Source organism: Entelurus aequoreus, linkage group LG11, assembly GCF_033978785.1.
Source record: "Entelurus aequoreus isolate RoL-2023_Sb linkage group LG11, RoL_Eaeq_v1.1, whole genome shotgun sequence".
NCBI classification, from domain to species: domain Eukaryota; kingdom Metazoa; phylum Chordata; class Actinopteri; order Syngnathiformes; family Syngnathidae; genus Entelurus; species Entelurus aequoreus.
The window spans coordinates 49,256,400-49,284,360 of NC_084741.1; the positions used below are offsets into that span (position 1 = coordinate 49,256,400).

The 27,961-nt window shown below is 39.3% G+C and overlaps 1 protein-coding gene across 2 annotated transcripts in view; it reads right to left on the reverse strand.

Moving 5' to 3' along the window:
• Positions 1-1,139: 1,139 nt before the first annotated feature.
• Positions 1,140-27,961, reverse strand: part of LOC133660198 (RNA-binding motif, single-stranded-interacting protein 3-like) — a 467,861-nt gene continuing 441,039 nt past the window's right edge. For both annotated transcript variants that reach the window (XM_062063470.1, XM_062063468.1), the window contains exons 11-14: positions 19,470-19,586; positions 17,502-17,588; positions 17,188-17,312; positions 1,140-6,414 (exon numbers count right to left, since the gene is read on the reverse strand). In XM_062063470.1, coding sequence (XP_061919454.1) covers positions 6,411-6,414; positions 17,188-17,312; positions 17,502-17,588; positions 19,470-19,586 — 333 coding nt within the window. In that variant the 3' untranslated portion in view covers positions 1,140-6,410. The remainder of the gene's footprint in view (positions 6,415-17,187; positions 17,313-17,501; positions 17,589-19,469; positions 19,587-27,961) is intronic.

Genomic DNA, 27,961 nt, shown 5'->3' on the forward strand with positions numbered 1-27,961 from the left:
GGGATCAGAAACATTGGAGGAAACGGGAGTAAAAGCCGATGCTAACCGCCCATAGACAATACATGGGTACGGCTAGCAGCTACTATTAGCAAACAGATTCACTTACCAACTTGGCTTAATAACACTCTCTCGTCAAAACTCGGCCCTGATGGTCGGCACCTATAAGTTTACAATTAGTTGTAAAATGTTGGACGGTTGTTTTTACGATATGCAGGCAAACGACAACTTTAAAACATACCGGCTTCAGATGTGCCCAGGCTTAGCCACCGCACCTGGCAGCCATTTTGGGACGGTGGATCAAAAAGAGCGCGATAGGCTGCAGCGGGTCACGTGATAGGCTGCAGCGGGTCACGCGATAGGCTGCAGCGGGTCACGTGAGCGCGTGTGTTAAACTCGTGAGATTAAACGTGGAAACGGCGCAGGTAATATGAGGGGATGCCATGAGAGGAAGTATGTCTTATTTCCCACCCGTGTTAAACGCACGCCTCCACACTTTGTTTTGTTTAACCCCTTCTTAACTCTGGACGTACATTGAAAATACCCGGTACACGCAACCCTAACTCAAAATGCCGGACATTTGAGGCATTTAAGAAATCCCGCCCGGACACCCGCAAAAGAGGACATGTCCGGGGAAAAGAGGACGTATGGTCAGCCTATTTAAGAAGAATAACCCGTCAAGAAGAGTTACACCTGCTGCTAGGCAGCCATTAAAAAGTTAAGCGTTAGCATTTAGCTTCCAAGCTAGCACTAATGCAATACACCAAATTAAAGTAGAGAAACGACTACTTGAGCTTATGGAAGTGAAACAAGTGTATCTACAACACAATGGATACCAAGCTTAACATATTTGTGATGAAAACCTAACATGTCTTACCTCAAAAAAAAATATTTTTTTTAGACATGAGGCTTCACCTATGAGCTCATGGACCGTGTTGATGACATCATCACCACAGCTCGTTTCTGATAGGTCAATTCGGCCTTCCCTTGATCCTTTCCACAGTGGTTATGTTTTCAACCTTCCCTCATACTACATGCATAGAGTGCCCTCTAGTGGTAGTACTGTATGTGGTGCACAGCGTACATACACTAAAGAGAAGACTTTGTATTTTTTTGTTTTTTATTGAAAGATTTGTCTAGAAAGGAAAACAAAACTAAACCAAAAGAGACATTTTGAAATCACATCAATATCCACTGGCTCTACAGACACTCTCAGAATCACAGTTCAAAAGACATGGAGGTCTTGTGACCAAGCAAATAAAAAAATAGCATCAAAGATTTTTTTCAGTCGCATTTTCTTTTTCACACATGTACAAAAACAGATCACATAAATATTTGACTCTCTCTCTGCCTTCAAATTTAGGTTTGTGTCTGGTTGGTTTTGGTTAAATTGCATTTTGCAACACTTCCTATTTCATTTGCTTTTGCTTCTTTTTTTTTCAATTTTTATGTACAACTGTAAACCAGATGCGTTTCATCTTGGCTGAATGAAAAGATTTTGAGGAACATTCTGAACGTGCAGCATTTTCCACACCCGCCAACACTGACATAGTATTTAGCAGCTCATACACAAATTCTTAAAAAAACACACAAAAAGTAAAAAAACAAAGAACAAAAAAGAGATACATAACCTATTAATGAAATACATAAGCTTAAATGGTTCCGTGCAGAAATGCCCTTTCCTTTTCATTGCTATGCTCATGTTGTAGTTGGCTTGTACATTTATGTAAGTATTTTGGCTTGAATTCGTTTTTACATCTCATGGTGTTTGCCTGTGTAAATTCTCAGTCATCGGGGTCATTGAATTGCTGGACTCCTGTTAGTTGAAGCCCTTTCATCCAAAAGTTGTTTTCAGTCCTAACATTTTAGGTGTGGAGTCTCCTTATTCATGTCTACGGCCTAGGCTGAATAAATACATTTAATTAAACGATAAATTGAAATAAAATCTATGAATTGCCACGTTTTTGTGTGTTTTCTTTGTCTATCGCAGTCAAACAGGGTGCAAGAGGGTTCACTCTCATCACCTTTAGCACCTCAACGCTGTTTTCAATGGCAGAATCAAATTAACAGTGAACTCTCCCTTCAGTGATCTACAATCATTGTCTCTGTGGGTGGAGGTGGGACTGTTACACAGGATGCATGGACAGAGAGCATCGCTAATTGCGACTCGCGAGTGAGAAGCACCTCAAGGTAGCAAAAATTAGGAGGAAAATAATAAATTACAAAGCCAAATGTATTGACGATATTTTGGCTTCAAACCGAATAAGCAAGATGAGCCAATCAATATTAATGAAATAAAAGTTGATTGTGTTTAAAAGTGTTACTTACATTATAAGTATTTATATTATGATTACATTAGTGTTTAATTTGATCTCAATATAATGCTTTCAATAATATTGTTCATTGCTTGTATTCCGACACGTGACTTCATCCCAGAAGGGAAAACCAGTGGTGGTTAACCAAGCCAAGATAGCTGTTGTTCAGCAAACATAGTGCGAACTATCTGAGTAAGCAAGAGGCCTAGATCTTCCTGCAAAAATGCACATACGAGCAAAAAATCAAACTATGCAATGTAATAGATCCCTATACTTTATCAAAAATACATATTTTTTAGTGATATAAAGTTTAGTGATATAGAGTTCCCAGACGTATCGAACTATTGTGCTTCAGACATCATTCTACACAAAAAAACCCAGATGAAAACTTAGAAAAGCATGGAGGTCTACAACTCAAGGAAAATTGGTAGCAAGATTCTCCCGGATAAATATGCATCGTTTTAGCTTGTGTAAGGTTGCTTTTCATGATTTAACTTTGCGTCTACAGCCATGTTTGTTGCCGTTTTGTTGCACGCGCCATTTACAAGTACGTGTGTTTTTCCCCGTCTTTATCAAAATATAACTATAGATGTCAATGTTGTGTATGTGCTGAAAGCTTCATTTATGATTGCTGCCTTTGGTAAAAGCTCAACTCTTTTAGGTTTTGCTCCCATTTGCTTTCTTTTATTTTAGATTAACCGAGTTGGTGCTTTACGAAACACTTGTAGCAAAAATGCATTTTTGAGAACTCCGAAACAAGACAAAATACATATAATATCAAGGCAATACTTAAAAGTATATCAAACAAACCTTTAACAAAGAGCTCACTGCAAACTCGTGCTTTCTTTGGCTCTATTCCGTTGGACAGGAGTGCCTGACACTTTTGTTGTCTTTTTTCGTAAAATATTATACTCCTCCGCCCTTCTTGAAGAAACATTTATTATTTTCGTATTTGAATGGTTCGTACAGCTGAAAACAAAGCAAGCTTAGGGTATTTTTCTTTGAGAAAGGCAAAATGGCACCTGGTACCCATTGAGAACAGATGCTGGCTTGACCACCATGCATATTTAATGAGCCGGACATGACATTGTGTAAATCCAAGCAATTGGCAATAATTTGTGGGACAGAAAGTGTGGAGTATTAGGCTGCCTGATTGTGTCGGTCTGCTCCCTGTATGATCAGTGTCAGCATTGTCGGCAGTAGGTCGGACACGTTTCCAGTGAGGGTTGAATTCCGCAAGGGCTGCCCTTGGTCACCGATTCGGTTTACAACTTTTATGGACACAATTTCTAGGCACAGTCAGGCCGGGTTTGGTGGCTGCAGGATTAGGTCTCTGCTTTTTGCAGATGATGTGGTCCTGCTGGCTTCTTCTCGCCAGGATGTTCAGCTCTTACTGGATCGGTTCGCAGTCAAGTGTGTAGCGACTGGGATGAAAATCAGCACTTCCAAGTCCTAGTCCATGGTTCTCGCCCGCCAAAGTGTGGAGGGCGGATGAGATCCTGCCCAAGCTGGAAGAGTTCAAGTACCCTTAAGTCTTGTTAACGAGTGAGGGAAGAGTTGATCGTGAGATCGACAGGTGGATCTGTGCGGCGTCTACATCATTCGGACCGCCGTGGTGAAGAAGGAGCTGAGCCGGAAGGCAAAGCTCTCAATTTACCGGTCGATCACAGCTCGCTGTAGGTTTCGGCCATGTTGCCTTGTTGTTGTTGCACATGTCAATACGAGTGCGCGTGGTTTTCCATCATCCTGTCAAACTCTCTTAACTTTCCATCAAATATTCTCACATCAGACATAGTTTGACTCCTTAAGGGGTCAAAAATGCTGACTTTTGCTTAGGTTTGATCCTGCTTTCATTTTTGAAGAGAGGAATCGCTATGTTGAAGCTACATGCTAGTTACAATGAACTCGTTCTACAGAGGCACTATAGAGAGCCTTCTGACCAACTGCATCTCTGTCTGGACTGGAGCCTTCAGTGCCTCAGACTGGAAGTCTCTCCAGAGAGTGGTGAGGATGGCGGAAAAGATCATCAAGACTCCTCTTCTTCCTATCCGGGAGATCGCAAAAAGCATCTGCCTGACCAGGGCTCAAAAAATCTGTAGAGACTTCTCCCACCGCCGCCAAGGACTGTTTTCACTGCTGGACTCTGGAAAGAGGTTCCGCAGCCTCCGTAGTAGAACCTCCAGGTTCTGTAACAGCTTCTTCCCTCAGGCCATAAGACTCTTGAACGCATCAAAATAATCCCCACAATTCCCCCGAAAAAAGGATTAACTCGCTGGACTATAAAGATAGTATAACATACATGCAACGTTGATGCATATGCAAAAGTGAAATATATTTATCTGTACAGTAAATCGATTTATATCTGCACCTTATTGCTCTTTTATGCTGCACTACAACGAGCTAATGCAACAAAATGTAATTCTTATCTGTACTGTAAAGTTCAAATGTGAATGACAATAAAGAAAGTCTAAGTCTAAGTCTTGTGGTTCTTAACCTGAAATTGTGGATGTACTTAGAAAATTGTGTATGGTAGTTGACAGATGTTGATGAGGTTGTACTACTGTGCAACTACTGCACAACACAAACACAGCCTTGTTGTTTACCATTGTTGTTGTTGTTGGCAGCTGTCTTCTCAATTTTTTATGGTCACATGACGGCATGGCAATGTCATTGTTATTAAAAAGTAGCAGTTTGCCTGTCCACACAATATCAGACGTTCCCAATCTATCTCTTAGGCCACACAGAACGTTGTTTCTGTGTGGATAAAAGGTTGAAACTCTGGCGTTTCTACCTAAAAATGTTCTTTTATGGACAGGTTAGGGTGAAAAAGCTTTTTGGATGAAAGGTGACAGATCTTCAACTATCTAGAAAAGTCCAGCTGTTTCAATTCAACCGACGCGTATGTCACACATTTGGTGTGTGTGTACATTAGCCATCATTATTCTATAGGATACAAACCTTCTAATGAACAAACTTTTGACAGCTTATTAGTTGGTAAGAGATTTTTTTTTTCCCCATTGCGTTTGATAAAAAGCATCTTTTAAAGCAAAATATGATCTTGTACAGTAGACCATCAGCAACAACAAAATCAGTTTCAGTGGTAAAAGAATAAAAAACAAAACAAAAGGAAGAAATCTTTTCTAGCTATTTTCTTCATCTTTGGTATAAAATATGTCACCTTCAGGCTGCCTTTTACGGATTTACAAAAGACTAAACTATTGCTTTTGCGCATTTCAAAATTGTTTCTGCTTTTGAGTCAAAGCCATAAACGTTTCTCCTTACAGCTGTTCTATTTGCACTGAGACAAGTAAAGCAGACAAAACTGTTTTACATTTTTTTTTTTTAAGTTAATCGAAAATATAAATACAATGAAGAAACCAAACTGCGTTTTCAGCCAGTAAGCAGTGGGAATGATCCTTCCCACGTTAAAGAGCTGAGCGGCACCACGCCAATCATTACAATCATCTGCAAACAAATACCTTTTGAAAGCAATCCTGTACAGTTTCATCTGTGTGGTTCCTCCCAAACTTACTCATCCACTCCCTTTTTCGATAGGTCAGCACAATGGAAATCGTTTCCCACACTTTGAGAAAAATTAAGGCAAGAAAGAGTTACGAAAACGTTGATCTCCTAGAAAACTACTCAAATGATAAGGATGAAAATGATAATATCAAAGGAAGACAATCTAGTTTGTCTTTAATTCCTTTTTTTCATACAAAAGTCTGAAAATCTACCTGCACATTCAGAGGTTATTTTTCTTCTGTACAGCTTGTTGGTTGATGTTTCAGTCTTTGTCTTATCTTTTTTTTTTTATTCCTTTGAAGGCGAAGTCCAGTCCCACTTGCAGAAGTTATTTCAAAAGATACAGACTGCATTTGGTATCATTGTCCTAAGCTCAGCAAATGGTCTCTGTTGTCCTTTTCTCCATTCAACAAGGTTTTTTTTTTTGATAAAAAAACAAAGTTATTTTTTCCCCCCCGTTTTAATTTGGAAAATTCCCTCCTTTCAAGATGTTCATGTGGCCTTACATTATCCAGGTTTGTTTCTGTCTCTGTCAGTGCAGTCCTCATCAAGGCAACACAGCAATGACCAATCTTGTTATCTACAGGAGAAAGACAAACAAGTCAGTTAAAAGGAAAATAAGAAACTAGTAAAGCTGAATCATCTTTGTTTACCGTCCAGCTGCAGGGCAGTTAGGAGGCTGTAACATTGTAACAGGGGACACGTTTGGAAATCAATGTACTACACAGATATAGCACTTAGAACAACACAACTATTCAGTCCATGAATTATTGTTCCATTGTTGACACTAGCTAAAGAAAGCACCAGTGGGAGCGTTGGGCTGATTACAGCTAATGCAGCATCAGGGAATTAGGCTTTTTAAACCGCCAGATGGTTTGTTGCATAACAGCATTTCAAACACCAATTTGGTAAAGATCCAAAAGAAACTTCGGAAAATGGCTCTTACGTCCTGGAGAGTGACTGAACAAATGCTTTACATCGAGAAAGTTATTTACTCCAAGCTTGGTGGTTCAGTGTCAAATAGGACCTTGGTTTCAATCTCAACTTGGGGTCTTTGTTATTAAGCTTGCATTTCCTCCCCATGCCTGTGTGGGTTGTCTCCTGTTGCTCTGGTTTCCTCAATAATCCAAACCATCTTTAAATGTTTCAAGTACGTCAAAGTACGGATCTGCTTGGTCAATACATGGTTCTTTAGATATTTTTTTGAATGGAAAGAGAGACTATCTGTGAAGTTCCTTTAGCTAAATTTCATTTGACTACAGCGGTACCTCAGCTTTTGAGCACAATTCATACCAGGACCGAGCTTGTAACTCAAAACACTCGTATCTCAAATCAGCTCCACCAATTGAAAAAATTTTTTTATCAATTTAATCCGTGCTTATCCCCTCAAAGCAGCACAATTTTAACATATAACATGCCTTTAAAAAGAAACACAAACTATTAGATACTGTTTGAAAATCAATACAACAGGAAATAAAGTATTTTACAGAATTTATCTTGGGGATCAGACTAATTCAACACTAATGCATGCTTTTATTACAAGCCGTATAGATTATTGTAACGCCCTGCTTTGTGGTCTTCCTAAAAAGGTTATTGCACCTTTACAATTACTCCAAAATTCAGCGGCACATGTCCTGACGAAGACCAGAAGGCGGGCTCACATTACACCAGTTTTAAAATCTCTGCATTGGCTTCCCGTGTGTTTCAGGATCAATTGTAAGGTTCTTCTTATGGTTTATAAATGTTTTTATGGTTTTATGCCTTCTTATTTTTCAGATTTGCTTTTACCCTATGAACCTTTGAATCGAGAATCGGCACTCATCTCCTAATTATTCCCAAGGTCAGGACACAAAGTCACGGATGGCATCTTTCCATCATTATTCCCGTCTATGGAACAGCTTGCCGAAGGATTTCAGGGCTGCGGCGAACGTTCATGTTTTTAAAAGCAGGCGTAAGACCCACCTTTTTGATTTGGCTTTTACCTGATATTAATTATGTTATTGAAGTAATTTGTATTTTACGTTTTATCCTATTAATTATGCAAGATTTTATTTAGTTATATTTATTTTTTATTTTTTTACTGTATATGTATCTTTTTTTTCCCTATTAATCTTCATATGTCTTACTTGTATTTTATTCTACACATGGTTCTTACTATTTTACAAGTTTTATTATTTTTATTTGCCAACGTTCCTCAGATGAGCCATCTGCCTCAGGGGTTATCGGCCGTGCTTGTGGGGACGCCTTTGTGTCAGCGTCCTGCTGGACATGGTCTGATGACTTCCTGGTGCAGATGGCTCCTGTGATAGTGTTTACTCACATGTCTCCTCTGCACTCAGCCATGCAATCATTGGTCCATATAGTTGCAAATGTGTGTATGTTGTGTGTGTGTGTTTGTGTATGGTATCTGTGATCGTATGTGTATGCGTATGTGATAATGGGGGATATGGGTCATCGGGGTATTGTTTTTAACTTTGTAAAGCACTTTGCGTTGCATTTCTTTTATGTATGAAAATCGCTTTATAAATAAAGCTTGATTTGATTTGATTTGATAATGAAGGGGTCCTTCGGGTTGTTTCTCCATCCAGTATTGCCAAGCCTGCTCATCGTAAGTGACTTTGGGCTTGTTTTTATTGAGCTGGTTGCTTGTTCCTCTCATGAGATCTGGCAACACTGTCTCCGTCTTGTAACAATAAGAACTAGAAAATAGCTGTTCATGTTTCACATCGAACTCTCCGAGTGACAGATCGGAAAGGTCAGAGTTGACAGCAAGCGACACATACTGTATGTCTGCGTAAGTGAGCAAGGTCAATGCTCGCTCTTCGAGTTTGTGGAGTCAGGATAAAATAACAAACTAAAACATGTCGGGCAGACCTATCGGCCGCTTCTCTACATTTTCATGGATTAATGTCCGCTGTGGGGATGTATTTGGCGCGGAAGCTGAATTTTGCTTCAGAGTGCTGCAGTTCAAGTCTGCTACACGGTAGAACAGGTTTTTAATTGTTTGATTTTCTGATTCGTTCTGTGTCGTCATTTGCACTCACATTCCCAGTTCCGGTAGTTGGAGGGCAGTATTGTGTCGATTTCTGGCTGTGTTTGTTTATTTGATAGGGACATTACTACTTCAAATGGCGGCGGAAATTATCTTAACTCAAATTATGCTTGCAACCTCAAGCATGACAAAATCCGAGACAGCTCGTATTTCAAATTACTCAAAGGTTTAACTAACTAAAGTACCACGGTATTTTAGTTATTAGATTCATTTAAATTCGGAGCTACTAAATATTTCCAGCCCAAAAACCCAATAAACCTGTTGCTATTTAAGGGTAGCCTCTATTTTCTCAAATTATGCTGATTGGTTTGACTATTTATTCAGCTCATAACTTGACAAGATGGATTTGTGAGAGTTGTTTTCTTGTGTGTCGAGACGCCTCGCAGGTTTAGCCAAGGTCTTGTGAAAACAATTTACGACGTGAAGCCTTCAGCTGCCACAGTTCATGACTGAGTGGCTACAAGGTGTCATTAAAAGACACTTGCCTCACAGAAGAGGACATCCAGGTAATTTTTAAAGCTTTCTTTTTCCGCACCACAGTGCCACATTCCTTGGAATGAATAGCACCACTCCTGACACTATACCAACATCTCTTTAATCCACTGTAAATGGGGAGCTTTATCAGAAATACACGGTGTTACTTCACTTACCACACAAAGGCTGCATGTTGATACATGCTTGAAGTCATGGTCACAGTTTTAAGAAGTCATAACAAACAACCGTAGCTTCAGTCACTCAAAATTGGCTAATACACATTCCTACAATCACAGCCTCTGGAATTTGGGCGATCGTATTATTGAATCACTTTTTTATTGCAACAGTTATGTTCCAGGGATTGCACCGCTAACTAAAAAGGTATGTGTGCCATTAACCCAAGGAAACACTATTTCATCCCTTCTCTATTTAGCGTAGAATGACAAAGATGGTTGAGTTAAAGTGATAGCTGTGTTCCGATGCTGACTGGCAAGAGTCTGCAATTCAATCCAAATTCAGGGTTGTTCAATTCACATATTTGGAATACCAAAACTGCTGTTTTGGTATTCTCTCCCGCCCTGCAGGATGTACCAATACACTAGCAGTACAGTTAAACAGAATATTAAGAAGGGCTTGGGCTTGTTGTGTTAAAATGTGAGATGGTTTGTGGTAAACCAAAACCTATGACTCACAGAGGAACAGAGTCACTGACCTAGTGGCCATTGACAATTATTTCCTCTTGTCCTTGCACAATATAGATACAGTATGCATACAACAGTGCACACTGAAAAATATTTGCCACTTGCCAAGATTTTAAATATCCATCCATCCATCCATTTTCTACCGCTTGTCGCTTTTGGGGAATATACTTTTTATAATTTTCCCTTGATTTTAAAGTGAAAAACTAATTTTTTGAAATGTTGCCTTTACATTCACAGTCCTTATGTACGACATGCACACTTGTTTATTTTTTTAATGCATTCTAACTAGTAAATAAATGCGATCAAAGTAGGCTTACAATGGAGCCAATTTTGGCTATAAAGCACTTAAAAAACATCTAAACAGCTCCATCAAGACTTTATATACATGATGTAAGTATATACTGTATGTAAAGTAGTAAATGGCACATTGATAATAACATTAAATATGTACATATTATCCTCATTTTAATTATATGCAGAACATTTATTTCAAAAACGCATCACACATACTCACTGCAGACTTCGTGAAAGCCAACAGACATAATAAAACATCACTTACTGTACAATGTCTACTGTCACTTGGATGCCAACGGATGGGATGTTGATGATGTCATGTACTGTTTTGTCATGTCCAACCACCGTAGCTGGTGTTCAGTGTGTGACGTCAGGAGAGCGAGGGAGAGTTTGGACTCTGGAGGTTGTTAATAAACGGGAGCGATCCGAGGCATTAAGTTGAAACGTGTTGCCTGATTATTATTAAATTAAGACACCTAAATAAGCATATAGGTGAAACCGAGGACATAACAATGGCGACGAGTGATGCACAGAGCCTACAAGCCAAGTGACATAACGCCAGCATACCGAAGTTTAATTTGAAGTGTAACAAAGTTGCTGCTAGCGTTAGCATAGCATTAGCATGGAGAAGACGAGCCTGTCTGCGTTTGATTGCTACTCCGACCCGGCGACGTTGGGACCGCGGTGGACAAGATGGCTAATGGCATTTGAACTGTTTGCTGATGGAAAAGGTCTGATCATCACAGAAGACGCAGATGATTTCGTGAAACAGCGGCGGAGAGCACTTCTTTTGCATCATGCAGGACTGGACACACAGGACATCTTCTCGACGCTGGATAACACGGGAGGTGCAGCAGACTATGATGATGCTGTTGCTGCTTTAAACGGATACTTCTTGCCACAAGTAAACGCCATTTTCGCCCGCCAGACATTTCACAAAATTACACAAAACCCAAGTGAGATTGTACAACAATTTTCCACACGTTTAAGGCGTGCTGCAAAGGACTGTAGTTTTGGTGCAGGTGCAGTCGACCAGATTAGAGATGCTATTATTAGCAAATGCACATCGAGCTATATTCGCCGTAAACTGCTGGAAGAAGGACATGGGTTGGTGCTCGCTCGCACACTCGAATTGGCGGCACAATGTGAGCTAATTGAGGGACAAATGGCGGAAATGTCTGGGAAAGGGGAGAGAGCAGAGGCGTCTGTGTACCGCGTTACACAGAAAGGAGGGAAATATCAGAAGAAAGGACAAGGAAAATGTGGCATGGACAGAGAGAAAACAGACAAAACTTGCTATCGGTGCGGACATGCTGACCACTTTAGGAGGGATCCTAAATGTCCCGCACGCGGTCAAACATGCCACAAGTGCAACGGTAAAGACCATTTTGCCAAACAATGCAAAACAAAAGGCGCAACAGGAAAAGAAAAAGTGCATAACATAGGGATAGAGCAACATGATTATGCTTTTATGCTAAATGACACTAACAGGTCAGAGAGACTTAACATAAATGTGGGAGGAGTTAGCTTGAAGATGCTTATTGACTCCGGGGCTACATGTAATGTGATAGATGAAAAGACATGGGAGGGGTTAAAAACAGAGAAAATAAAATGCCACTCCTATATTCTAAAATCAGAGAGGAAACTATTTTCTTACTCATCCAACCAACCTTTACCTATTAAAGGGGCGTTCACATGCCAAGTAAAAATAGGAGAGCGCAGTGAACAAGCAGAGTTCATAGTAATCAGAGGTGATGGAGAACCTCTACTGGGAAAAGAGTTAGCCATGAAACTAGGTATACTGAAAATAGGGGTCAACATATCAGCAGTCACAGACCTGAAACAGTCACTTCAACACCAGTACCCGATTGTATTTCAGGGGGTAGGGAAGCTGAAAACAAAACAGATAACGCTACACATAGACCCAGAGGTGACACCAGTAGCACAGCCACTCAGGCGTATACCCTTTAACTTACGGGCGCCTGTGGAGGCTAATATTAAAGAACTCTTAGATCTAAACATCATAAAACCGGTCGATGGACCAACACCATGGGTAAACCCAGTGGTCATCGTACCCAAGGCAAACTCCGAAATCAGACTGTGCCTAGATATGCGACAGGCAAACCTTGCAATCATCAGAGAGAGATACCCTATTCCAACAGTGGATGAACTGCTACAGGGGATGAATGGATCAGTGGTGTTCAGCAAACTGGACTTAAAGTGGGGATACCACCAACTCGAAATGACCCCAGAATCGCGTGGTATTACCACATTCGCCATCCACAATGGAGTATACAGATACAAAAGACTTATCTTTGGCGTGTCTTCAGCCAGCGAACAGTACCAGCATGAAATCGCTGCCGCACTTGCTGGTATAGAAGGGGTGGAGAACATCTCAGATGATGTTATAGTTCATGCGAAGGATGAGAAAACGCACAACGAGCGACTACATGCAGTTTTGAGAAGACTGGAGGAATGTGGACTGATGCTGAATTCTGACAAGTGCCAGTTCAACATGGATCGGCTAATTTTCATGGGAATCCTGCTGTCTGAAAAGGGAATCGGTCCAACAGAAGAGAGAGTGAGTGAGGCAAGAGAGCCGGAAAATGCATCAGAAGTGAGAAGCTTCCTCGGACTTGTGAGTTACAGCAGCATATTTATTCCACAGTTCGCAACATTGTCAGAGCCACTGCGACGTCTGACAAGACAAGACACTACTTTTGAATTTGGTCCCGAACAGAAAAAAGCGTTTGAGGCGCTGAAAGAGGGCTTAGCCAAAGCAGGGACACTAGCCTACTTTAAAAAAGATGCACCAACCAAGATTATAGCAGACGCTAGTCCCGTGGGGCTAGGAGCAGTGTTAATACAGAGCCAGAAGGGAGAGAATGTTCCCATATGTTACGTCAGTCGTGGTCTAACTGACTGCGAACGTAGGTACTCTCAGACAGAAAAAGAGGCCTTGGCTCTTGTATGGGCCTGTGAGAGGTTACACCCATACGTATATGGTAGACAGTTTGATTTGGTTACAGACCATAAGCCTTTAGAATCTATCTACAGTCCACGTTCAAAACCATGTGCTCGTATAGAGCGATGGGTTCTAAGGCTACAATCTTATGATTTTAAAGTAATACCTATCTCGGGCAATAAGAACATAGCAGACCCGTTATCACGTCTACTAGGAAACAGTGTACTGAAACAGGAACATGCACACGGATCAGACGAATACGTGAGATTCGTGGCAGTGAGCGCGACACCCAGCGCACTGACAACCCGTGAGGTTGAGGAAGCATCAGCCCACGATGAAGAGCTGAGTGAGGTGCGTAAAGCCATCGCTAGTGGACACTTTGAAAAGTGCACAGCATATGCTGTTGTAGCTAGTGAGTTATGTGTGATAGGACAACTGGTTCTACACGGGACGCTGAGGACTGCACAATGAACAGAGAGACACAACCTGCTCAACGCGTAGAGCAGAGTATCACCAGCCACGATACCCGAGAGACACAGAGACCTTCTAGAGAGATACGTTTGCCACAGAAGCTGGCAGACTATGTGATGACATAGACGTTTATCTTGTTACGATCTGGTGATGTAGGTGTAACATTTAAAAAAAAAAGGGGGAAATGTTTGAGTCAAGTTGAGTGACAATATTGTGTGATGTTGTAATGTGAAATGAACAAGTTCAAAGTAAGGTCAAAGCAAGTTTAAAGTATAATATATTCATTGACTATTCAAGAGTTAAAATGTGTGTTAATAGTGAATTGAGGCATGGTTGAGAATACAGAGAAAACATACAGAATATTTGAGTGTGTGTTTAATAAGAAATGTTTTGATTACTGCCTAATGTTTATATTTGATATTTAAAAATAACCTGAAGTTTATTTCTAAGGAAAGGAGGGATGTCATGTACTGTTTTGTCATGTCCGAGCCACCGTAGCCGGTGTTCAGTGTGTGACGTCAGGAGAGCGAGGGAGAGTTTGGACTCTGGAGGTTGTTAATAAACGGGAGCGATCCGAGGCATTAAGTTGAAACGTGTTGCCTGATTATTATTAAATTAAGACACCTAAATAAGCATATAGGTGAAACCGAGGACATAACAGATATATTACCATTTAGATGAAGAATGACAAACAATCGTCGCAAAGAAAAAACAAACGTCTGTCCGTGTCTTTCTCGCCATTTCCGGGTCAAAATTGGCTGTCAAAGTTGACCAACTTGTCGGATTACGTCCTCATCCTTCTACTATCTCGGCGAGAGGCATTATTTATGATCTAGAATAAACTTCCACGAGCTGTGAGGCAAGAGAGGAGCTCACCAGCCGATGATGTCAACATAGCCGCACAAATTACTTAGCTCTCCTTGATCACGGCACCACTATGAATAGTTGGTCTGCATCAGCACTTGTAATAACAATATCACTAATACTTGGTTAATATTCAAGTCAGGAAATGTAAATTAACTATTGTTAGTTATTTATTGGGTTTTTTGGGCAGAATAGAGGACCGCCCATTGGCTTCTTTGTAAGCAGACTTTTATTTATATTTTCTTTTTATTTATCTATTTGCAAGTGAGAATGCATCTTGTCTCTCCTAGTGATCGTGAACAAATTCCAAAAAAAGTGCACTTCCCTTTAAAGAGCTTTTTACTTATTTTTAGTCATTGACTTTATATCATTATCTTAATTTTAACATTAATAATTATATTTTGTCTATTGTAGTTTAAAAATGTTTAAAAAAAATATTTAGTTTTTCCCCCGATAGAAAATCTTGTTTAAAGATTCTGCAACATGCCGAGGATGCTTAATTAAGAATTGCAAGTTGAATGATTCCTTTTTTTCATAATAAAATACCTATTTCTAGCTTAAAAGTCCTGTTAATTTATATATATACAAATCTTAATCTAGGATGTCTCATTAAGTAAAAAAACTAGCTGCCCGGACAGATAATTTCAATAGTTTTTAGTATTTTTATCCTAAAATCTAGTCTTTTTATCTTTATCGTACACACACACATGCAAATAAATACACACACTTCTACTACTACTATTACAAGGGAATAATGAACAACAAATCAATGATTGAAGTGACAAGCTTGCAATTTTAAAAATACCACGTTTGTAGACATCAGACAAGACAGCCATCAAAGCACATTCAATCTTTTTAGTAACTAGCGCTACCACAATCCAGAGAAAATATTTAACAGAGCTGCCATCACTGGCGGTGTTCTGGCGAAACGTGCAGGCAAACTGCAGCTGCTCAGCTAACAAACACAGCTGAGTTAAAATGCTGCTCTGAGCTTGCTCTTGCTGACATCACAAGTTACTTGGCAACAGGCACCACCTTTTTTAATTTAAAAGTACAAGCACACACATACACACACAGCTCTCATGAAACGTCTCTCAACTGCATATGCCAGATATTTCAATTTGTTTTTGTTTTAAGTAATGCATTAATTACTTTCCCGGGTAATTAATAATAATAAAAGAGTAGAAAAGAGTAAAAGAGTACTTAATAAAAGAGTATTTTCATTACTTTTTTGGTAATGTAACGAGTAACTCTAATTGATTACTTCTTAAACGTCATTTTCTGAACACTGTCAATAACACATCACCACATTGGTGAGCCTTGTGTGTGAGGGATATCAAAAGATGAGATGCGAGAAGAACCAGGACTCGATTTGACTCAAGGGCGGGCGCGACACTTAATGTTACCAGCTATCGACAGCTTTCCGCTAAGTGAACTCTTGTTAATTCACTTCAGCTTTGACATTAACAGCTCTAATTTACAGGAATTACCCAGGATTTGAGGAAGTATTTCTAAGTCGTGACCATGTTTTAGCAATGAGGCTTGGAGGATCCTCTGATCTACAGGTGAGCACTCAAGGCTACTATATTGGGTGAAACAAGTGTAAAAGTGACAATATGGGTGTTATTTATTTCCGGTTTAAGGGCTCTAATATATGATCATCTAAAAAAGGTTTTTATGCTATATGAAAATATTTAACAACAATCCTACTTTGCAAAAATGTATTTACCGTGGTAAACGAGGGACGACTGTTCACCAAAATGATCAACTGCAATTTCAATTATACTTCCTTCCATTGGAAATTAAATTCCAATTCTAGATCCTGTTTGCAACCTCAATTAAAATTCAATTCAAATTCATGGAATGGATTAGGCAGTTGGGAGACATTCTCAATTCAACCAGAATTTCTCGCATGTCTGGTTCCAACTGTATTCTCCTGAATAAAATCGCAATCCCACTGCTTCATTAAAGTGCATACTTACATTTCTTTAGTGGGAAACAAGTATATGAAATGAGTTGGGACTACAATCCAGGCAAGGATGGAGCAGTTATGTAGATTGCATGAGGATCGTTCAGCTACCAGGACAATCAGGTAGATCATCATTAAATGTGAACATAGAAAAACCCAGACACATATTAATTAGCTTTATGGCTCAGAGTAAAAATGATCTGGCAATTATGCTTCGTGAAAATGAAATGCAGAACACTGGCACAGTGTTCACTGTAAATAATCATCATAAAAATACTTAGCCTTCTCATGTATTTAAACTGCTCCTGCCTGTTTGCCCCTATGACTCTAACAATATCCTATTTACAGTGTGTCTAATATATTTAATATATGCACAACTAGAACTTAAAGCATCAAAGATGTGCATCCATCGTCTTTATGCCCGGCTTTTAGTGTCAATGATACTGCAACTGTTTTGCATGTAAATGAATGCAGTGCAACACACCGACTGTATATTGATACAACATCATTGCATTGGCCTTAAACATGGAATTCAATACGCAGCCTTTATTAACATCACCCACTTAGTCTGCTGGTAAGAGTAGGCAGTGCCATGCTCCCCTGTGTTCTCCACTGATAAAGGCTGCTGCCCACTGGTGTCCTGCAAGGAAGGGGCAGCTGTCTGTGGAGAAGAGTCTGTCACCACACCCTAATACAGCGACACAAACAAAAATATAATAGAATTACTATTAATCAACACAGACTGATAATAATGCGCTGCAACAACATCTACTGCCTTTGGAAATCCAGTATACATTCTTGGGTAGAGCTCTTATTGGCCTACAGTACATGCGCATACTACATTATGAATCCCATGGCGCTCAGTGTGTGTCCTTACTTCCACTGTGATGGCAGAAGCAGGCACTGCAGTGTAATGGGGAATGTAGGTTCCTTGCATAGGAGCAGCTGCTGCAGCAGGCATGTACTGCAGATAGAGGAAAATGAAGGAGATTATCATAAGCTAGTAGTGTTGTCCCAATACCAATATTTTGGTACGGTACCAAAATTATTTTGATACTTTTTGGTACTTTTCTAAATAAAGGGGACCACAAAAAATTGCATTATTGGCTTTATTTTAACAAAAAACCTTAGGGTACATTAAACATATGTTTATTATTGCAAGTTTGTCCTTAAATAAAATAGTGAACATACAAACAAAGGCTCCTGATTTAGCTGCTGATGTATGCGATACGATATTGTGTCATTTTCCATTCTATTATTCTGTCAAAATTATTAAGGACAAGTGGTAGAAAATACATTCTTAATCTACTTGTTCATTTACTGTTATTATCTGATTACTTTCTCTTTTAACATGTTCTATCTACACTTCTGTTAAAATTTTATAATAACTTATTTTTCTGTTGTTTGATACTTTACTTTAGTTATGGATGATACCACAAATTTGGGTATCAATCCGTTACCAAAGTAGTTACAGGATCATACATTGGTCATATTTAAAGTCCTCATGTGTCCAGGGACATATTTCCTGAGTTTATAAACATAACATACTTTTAAAAAAAACGAAAGAAGATGTTGTGATGCCAAAAAAATCATAGTTTTATCGACTAGATACGCTACTGTACTTGGTATCATTTAGTGGATGTTAGGTGTAGATCCACTAATGGCGTTTGTTTACACTGTGACGCCAGTGGGCTACGGTGTGTAGTGAAGCATGTTTAGCTATTCCTCGTCCTGCAGGGATTATACTTGTAAGAAACTTCCTGTATTAGTCACCATGGAGACGAGGATTAGTGATTTAGAAGTAGCTAAAACACTGCCAACTGGGCCTGGACTTTAGCCGCTAGCTAGCTAGCCATGTCTTAAAGCACCTCTTCCTGAGTGTTATAACTTCACCTTTATCGTTAGTTTTTAAGCCAAAATGCGTCCGTTCTCCCTTTTCTGTCTACACACTGTGTCTGTTCGTAAGTACTCCGTGATTGTGCGCTGCCGAAAATGCTCGTCTGCTCGTAAACCAGCAATGACACGACGTGACGACGATGGCGGACCGGTACTATTCAGAGGCGGTATAGCACCGTATACGATTCATTAGTATCGCGGTACTATACTAATACCGGTATACCGTACAACCATATAAGCTAGTATCTTTAAAATAAAAACTCAACACAGCAAAATCATGTCTAACACGGCAACTACGTCATTTTCAAGCATTATTATTACGGGGGCTGTCAAAATTAACACGTTTGAAAAGGTTTTGTTATAACTACTATATCAAATAATACATTGCGAGAATCTGGTTTATTCCAGAATCGATTCTGAATTTAATTGTCACCCCAAGAATAAGAATCGGATTGAATCATGAGGTCTCCAAATATTCCAACCTCTCTTAATGACCCACTAAAATATCAGGACAACACAGTAAGAGGTCATCTTGTCTAACTGTATTTACACAGACAACATGCACTGTGGTATCAGTTCTAGTATAGCAAAATCACATTAGATGATATTAATTAATTATTTTATTTATTATATATTTTTATTCTATTTATTATTACTATTTTTATCAATTTGTATTTTATTTATTGTTAATTAATTAATTAACAACCTATCCCCAGCGTTTACCTCACCTTTTTTGTAAGGGGCGCCGGAAGTTGGCAGACCCGTCAGTGATCCTGTTCTGTCTCCCTGTAATGTTTGTCTGCTCTTGAATGGGATTGTGCTAAAAATCTTAATTTATCCTCGGGGATTAATAAAGTATTTCTGATCCTGATTCTGATATTAAAAACCCCACAAACATGCACCAGTGCATATAGAGTCTGGCAAAGGAAGCAAACTTGAGGAGACTCACAGTGCCTGTAGTGCCCAAGGACAGGTGGTTCATCTGTTGGGTGAGAGGCGCCATGACACCAGAGGGATGAAGTGACAAGCTGGGCTCTATAGCTGCAGACGGGGCAATCACAGCACCCTGTGGCAGAGAACAAGAGCACATCCCCATCTGAATTAACACACATTGAGGTGAAAGGTCAACAAGCATGCAATTATTGGAAAATCCTTGCTCATAAAAAGTTGATTAAAAAAAAATTCTAAACAGTACTGGTAAAATATCTTATTCCCTGTTTGCAGCTATTTTACCTTCTATTCTTCCGGGAATAATTGCCTTGTGAGAGTGTATGTGGGGACAATTCTGAGATCACTGATGTTGAACCTGTGTCTCTTGCAGCTCACACTAAAGGTGTTTGATTGGCTCGTTCCTCAACACCAAACTCATCCAAGTATGCCTTTGGATGTGCACTGCGCCAGAGACATGCTGTATCACACAGGGGTCTTCCCCACACTGTTCTCACAATGTTATAATCAAAACAGTTGTCCAAAGAGTCTTACTAAGCTGCATAATTAGTATTCTTGGAAGAACTTTGGATTCTTGCCTAACTTCTCATTGATTAACGCATAAATAGATGTGTCGTCAGACCTTTGAATTAACAGTAGCATTTCCTTCAGAGGTTTTGCTTTAAAGGTGCCATTTTCAGCAGATAGGTCTGTGTTGAGACAGCCATGACGACAGTCATTTTCAACGGCAAGTTTTACAAAGTTTGTGATGACACATGCCGTATAGACATTTTAGGAGATTGACTATATAAGTGATAGAGCACATCCAGTACGTTACTGACACATAGGGAACAGTCACTATACACTACTACAGTGGTCCTCAAACATTTTTCATCAAATACCACCTCAGTAAAAACTTGGCACACCAAGTACCACCATAATGACCAACCCCCCAAAAAAAGGATTAACTCGCTGGAATATAAAGACAATATAACATACATCCATAAATGTGGATGCATATGCAAAAGTGCAATATATTTATCTGTGCAGTAATCTATTTATTTATATCTGCACCTTATTGCTCTTTTATCCTGCACTACAACGAGCTAATGCAAGGAAATTTCGTTCTAATCTGTACTGTAAAGTTCAAATTTGAATGACAATAAAAGGAAGTCTAAATTAAAATGCAGTAGGGTAATAGACCTAAGTATTAAAAAACAAGGCATATTTTTTAAAAATAATTATATTTATTATTTTTGACCAGTGTAAAATTACACCCAGTTTAAACAGTAACACTGTTTGAATATAGGAAAATAAAACACTGTGCATTAATCAAGTGATTCTTTGGAGTACCGCTAGTGGCAGAGTCGTGTATAAAGAGAGTATGGCCAACTCAGTTTCATGCGATCTCCTCACTGATTGGTCAAAAGGCACTGTGCGATGCTGCCTTGTTAGTTATTCGACGTGTAAATGTGCCCTGTTGTGCAGCATGGGGCTGCTCCACCCACAAGAATTGTGGAACGCTTTTACATTGCTTTCCCCACAACCCAGAATAAAGACAAATATGGGAGGTGAAGGTTCACCGCCAAATACTGCAGAGCCACCAACTACAATGTCTTGTGCAACACATGACACAGAAAACACACAGAAGCTAAAACAAATAACGGAAAAAATTATAAACTTAAGAGATGGTTTGACAAAAAAGACTTTTTGAATCTCAGTAAAACTAAAATGCAATTCGGTAAAAGCAGAAGAGAATGTCAAACACAAATACAAAAGGACGGTGTAGACATTAAAAGAGTAAAATAAACCCATTTTGGGTGTAATAATAGATAATACAATTTACTAGAAATCTCAAAGAATAATATACAAATTAACGTGGCAAGAGATAAGTAAAAAATGAATAAAGCAAAATATGTTCTGGACCAAAAATCACTCTATATTTCCTACTGCTCGCCAGTGTTACCATATCTGAGTTTTTGTGCAGAAATATGGGAAAATAACTACAAAAGTACACTTGTTTACTTCGCACAACTAATACACACTGAGTGATACATACAAGCCAAAATGTATTTATTCTGATCATCATTCGGATTAGAATGTTACTGTGTACATGGACCCTAAAAAACATGATCTGATTATGATGTGTATTTTCATACATCACACCTTAAATCAGAATACTTTACTTTGACATGCGCAGAACCTAACGACTAGAAAGGTTATTGTTTGTGCTCTGGCGCCATCTTTTGAACGAGTTTGCTCACTGCAGGTGCTGAAGAAGCAGCAGTGACTGCCGCTGTGAACAAACATGGATGGCTTTGTGCATTTCTGCTTGTCCAACCTTGTCACAATATTTATTTATAAATCTTTTTCTTCTGTTCAATACTTTTGTTTTACCTCTCTTTTTGAAATGGAGCTGTTCTGTGCCTTTTATGTTGTGATTATGTACGGGTTAAACTGTGATGAGGTGGCGACTTGTCCACAGTGTACCCCGCCTTTCGCCCGAAGGCAGTAAATAAGTAAGTAAGTAGTTATAGGATCATACATTGATCATATTCAAAGTCCTCATGGGTCCAGGGACATATTTCCTGAGTTTATAAACATAACATAAATTAAAAAAAAAACGAAAGAAGATGTTGTGATGCCAAAAAATATCGACGTAATCATAGTAGTATCGACTAGATACGCTCCTGCACTTGGTGTCATTACAGTGGATGTCAGGTGTAGATCCACCCATTGCGTTTGTTTACATTTTGACGCCGGTGAGCTACGGTGTGTAGTGACGCATGTTTAGGTATTCTTCGTCCTGCAGGGATGATACTTGTAAGAAAGGGTAAGAAGGGTTTGGGGCGGGTGGTGAACCGGTAATTTTCAGAGACGGTATAGTACCGAATATGATTCATTAGTGTTGCGGCACTATACCAATACCGGTATACCGTACAACCCTGCATTACAGTTACAATTACTCCCTATGGTTTAAATACGGCTCTTTATAGTGAATGCTGGAGTTTAGACCTGGACCACAAAACACTGTCAGCTATAGGAGGACTCGCAACAACATGCACTTAAAAAGGCATGCAAGTTCAAGAGACATACATATTTTTGCTGTTGACAGCACACCCAATCCATCACGAGTGGATTTTTTTTTAGCGACTGAAAGTGCTCTACCTACTGACAGCTGTCCTCACATTGAGAACTGTTTGAAGAACACAGCAGGCTGCTTATAAGAACAGCTCCATCAACTGTCCTCATAACTGAAGAGGAGCATTATCTGCACGTGCGCACACACACACACACACACACACACGCACGCACGCGCACACACACACACACACACGCACATGCATGCACAAGCACACACGCACCTCCCCCGCATGCACGCACGCACACACAAAGCTGCCTTAGTAGATCTTCCCACAATCCAGTGCACAGGTGTTTTGGCAAATGCAGTTCAGGTTTAGCAGCCAGAATCCAGATAATACCCGAGCTTTTTATCCATCATTGTAACACATTGCCTCATTTGATGATTTCTTATCCTCCAATTCACTCTCTCTCTTTCTCTTCTGGTTTCATCTTTGCACCCAGCAGGCTCCAGAGAAGCGAGACCGCAGCATAAATCGTAAAAAAAACAACAACAACATAAAGCACAACAGATAATTGTGTGCTGTGATTTATCCGTACAAGTGTTAAACGCGTGTACTCTGCACATTAGCGCACTGTTGGTGTGTGATTACTGGTATGACTCTGCACAGTTTATTTTTTTCAAGAGGAAGACAATATTTGAATGTGCAATACAGACAGTTGTTATTTCCCCCGAGGACATCGTCGCTCATTCTCAACTTTGAACTCCATCTGCCTCCAAATTAGTCGTCCTCTCCTTACACTGTCATCTTTCCCACACAGCAGAAGACTGCTATACGGATCCGCCTTCAAGTCGCCCAACCCGCGTTACTGTCACATTCGTTTTGGCTCCGCCTAGAGGATACAGCTCCGCCTCTGAAAATTGTACGGTCAGACAGCTGATCCTGAGCGGACTCGTGTCTGATTCGCATACGCGGACGCGACAAACTAAACCGGCGCGCGCCGCCTAGAGTTATAGGCTCCGCCTACGCGCGCTGAGCCGACCAATGTCTGCACCCGCAGACGTGGACGCGCCTACTAGCGTGTACGCGCATGAGCCAAGACCTCTGGACTTTCTTTGCTGGAACACGAACGTAAGTATAGATTTATTGATTTATTGCTACATTCGCAGTAAAGATCGGCCTTTGTGTTTCCATCATCATTTATGTATGACTGTAATGACGTTGTTTGATATTAGGACTAGCAGTAAAACTTTATATTCTGTAAAAAAAGGCTTTTATTTCCAGCGCCGCCTCCCAGAATGCTTTGCATGGGGACGTGCGTCTGACATCACATATTCAGAAAATTCGAAATGGCTGCACGCGGGAGGTGAGGCCCGAGCGAAGAAAAGTGGAAAAGAGTGTTATTCGTCAAAAAACCCACACAACGACGGTAATTTTTTCGCCGTGCTATTTTAAAATTGTCTTTTATCTGTGTTTTGTGAAGCCGGTGAGTAACGTTCAATACAGTTAACTTAGGCTATCTTTTGTTAGACGCTGTGAATGTGTGTAGGTTACATGCTACGATATTCCACATATTTCCAACTGGTTGAAACGAAAGCGTATTACTTTATTGTCAGTGTTGTTTAGGCCCAGGTCGCTATTACTTCGTTATTACTTCGTTATAACAACGTAACGTTAACAGAGTGGAAACAGCCGTTCTTTGCTATTAATATGAGTGTATATTATTTCTTTCTTTGTTCTTTAGTGGAGCTCGAGATCCTGTTTACTGTGGACTATCTGTGTGTGACGCCATGTTGTTTTTGTTTCCATTACAAAAAAAAAGGTATGTCTATGTGTTTTTTGGCATAGTTAATTGTAGAAAAAAATATAAAATGAGGTGATGTGAGTGGGAAAAATTGCTGCACATATTAAGGATCCTTTTTCTTGATCTATATTTTTGTTATATGCTGATGTATATATTTTATATGCTGTTTTTTATTTAATTAATTTATTAGAGACTATTTTATGCTTTATTTACCTTTTATTATTATTATTATTATTTTATTTACTATTATTATTATTATTTCCACATGTAAGCATAAATAATTGATCATATTAGTACATTGTTTGATTGCTTTGCTTAATGCATTCCATAATTTAATTCCACACACTGATATACTGAAGGTCTTAAGTGTTGTACGTGCGTACAAATGTTTTAAATTACATTTCTCTCTAAGATGATTTTTCTCCTCTTTTTTTGAGAAGAATTGTTGTATATTCTTGGGTAGCAGGTTATAGTTTGCTTTGTTTATAATTTTAGCTGTTTGCAAATTCACTATGTCATGGAATTTCAGTATCTTTGATTCAATAAATAAAGGATTTGTGTGTTCTCTATATCCAACATTATATATTATTCTAACTGATCTTTTTTGTAACACCGTTAATGAATGAAGTGTACTTTTGTAATTATTTCCCCATATTTCTACACAATAACTCAGATATGTAACACTAGTGAACAATAGAGAATATGAAGTGATTTTTTGTCTAGAACATGTTTTGCTTTATTCATTATTGACGTGTTTCTTGCTACTTTATGTTGTATATTTTTTACTTGAGATTTCCAGTTCAATTTATCATCAATCATTATACCTAGAAATTTGGTTTCATTTACTCTTTCAATTTCTATTCCGTCTATTTGTGTTTGACTTTCTCTTCTACTGTTACCAAATAGCATTATTTTAGTTTTACTGAGATTCAAAGATAGTCTGTTTTTGTCAAACCATCTTTTTAATTTGTTAATTTCTTCTGTTATTATTTGTATTATCTTCTGTGTGTTCTCTCCTGAACAAAACGCTGTTGTATCATCCGCAAATAATACTAACTTTAAATCTTATGTAACTTTACAAATGTCATTTATCTAGACATTGAATAATTTAGGTCCTATATTGATCCCTGAGGTACACCACAGGATATATTTAGCGATGTAGACGAAACCACCACATTAATATTAAAGATATGGTTAACATTCTTAGTGCTGAAGATATTCCCCTCTCCTTGTATCCCTTCTCCCAGCTCCACCGTCTCGCCGAGTGCCAGCAAGAGTCATGAGTACTTGTCAACTCGACTCCTCAACTGGAGATAACTTTCTAGGTAAAGACTGATCTCCAAAATAATATCTCAGCATCCAGTAACCATGGTTAACAGATCACAACCATTTAATACCAATTTATCTCCCTTAGCACCTCACCATGGGGAAGGATGTATTCATATGCCTTCACCAGCACCTGCATTAAACATGCAGAGAGTTACACAAGGTAGGGACTGATCTCTGTATACACTACACCCATAATTTCAAACCCTACTTTACGATTGAGCTGAAGTTCTGACTATTATGACCTGTACTTTTACCTTTCTTATAGTTCTTACCACCTTGGGGCACCATTCAGGTAAAATCTCAGCTCATCTTACTTGCTTATTTGTATACACTAACACCTGTGCATGCTTTTGTCCACGTTGTTCCTTTGACAATGAATAAATACCCCTTTTCTTTCTTTCTACATTAAGGGTGCCTTTTCATCTGATTAAATTTATAATGAACAGGGACATTGCGGTTGTCCCAAGTGGATGGTATGATGATAGGATGGTTTTCTGGCCCAGCTATAAAAACACCGACAGAATTGAAAGGGCAGCTTTAAATGAGGAGCAGCATGAGCCAAACTGGCCAAGATTTGACGTTTCTGTTGTCCGAACTTGTGGTATGCAAATTCATAATCTTCTTGTTTAAAAATAACGTCATAGTTGCTTCTCTTTATGCTTGGAATAACCTATTGTGTCTATGTTCTGACCAGGTCTCTTGTAAGAGAGAGACCTGATTTATCATCATCAATAATAATAATATTCTGTTCAGCTCTACAGCTAATTTGAAACTCATGTTCATTTTAACATATTCAATTTTAGACAACTACAAAGACGCATTAAAAATAATGCAACAATATGGAAAGGGCTGCGACACCTCAGACCTGCAATCTGAGGCAGAGAACGAGGAGCTGCCAGAAAAAAGGAACAGGAAGCCAGTGTAAGTGTGTTCCGTCTTGTTTTTGTCATGTTTCTACAGTAATAGGAAGGTTATTTCCGGTAGCATTCAAAAATAGACCAGAGATGCTTGTACTATATGTATATTTGGCAATTTTGGTATTGCAATAATCCTAATGATATGGTTACCCAACAGCCATCGTCTCGGGGACTCAGATGATAGCGAAGAAGACCCGGGAAATAGTGACCTCACATCTCTGGGGTTGACAAGCCAATTGCACAGGCAGAGTAAGGAATAATCTCTTAACATCGAAAACAACAAAACCACCAAAAGATATGGTTAACATTCTTAGTGCTAAAGATATTCCCCTCTCCTTGTATCCCTTCTCCCAGCTCCACCGTCTCGCCGAGTGCCAGCAAGAGTCATGAGTACTTGTCAACTCGACTCCTCAACTGGAGATAACTTTCTAGGTAAAGATTGATCTCTGAAAAAATATCTCAGCATCCAGTAACCATGGTTAACAGATCACAACCATTTAATACCAATTTATCTCCCTTAGCACCTCACCATGGGGAAGGACACATTCATATGCCTTCACCAGTACCTGCATTAAACATGCAGAGAGTTACACAAGGTGGGGACTGATCTCTGAAATATTAGTGTATAGATAGGCCCCTTGGGTATTACCAGTCATGGTTAACTGATGGCTCTCTCACAATGCCCACCTCACTAGGAACGGCAGTCCCTCCTCGACTCCCTCCACCCCCCTCACCAGCAGCCCTCAACATGTGGCAGACAGAGGAGCCTGGATCCAGCCTGGCCTACAGGCCAACATGGCGAGGGGGGAGAATGGCCGACAACATTTCCTGCTCTGGTGAGCAATAACTGACAAATACTGGATGGTCATTCTGTGCCACAAATTTTGGAAAAAATTCAAATTCACAAGCAATCACATATTTTCTTCAAACTTTGTCAATAACTTTTGTCATTAACTAAGGTCAATAGCTAATGTCAGGATTATGAGTAATGAGGATAAACACTGAAACATGTTCATTTTATACTGCTGTTTGTCAACAGCGCCTGAGGTAATCCACATCCTTAGCCTGCTGGAAACTATTACGCACAACCAAGACCAGCTGATTGCGAAGGTAAACTTCTTAAGCCTTGAATAGGTCAATATTTCATAATGACATTGATTTTGATTCATTATTATTTTTTAAAGAAAGAAACAGCCTACATGGCAGCTTTGTGTGATTAGAGTAAACATTGCTACATTTTCTTGTTACATTTCACCTGTTTGCTCTTTAAATACCACTTTTAATGTTTTTTATTTATTTCGATCATATTTTTTAAAAATGTGCCCTGGGGCCGTTAAAAAATGACCTGCAGGCCGCAAATGGCCCCCGGGCCGCACTTTGG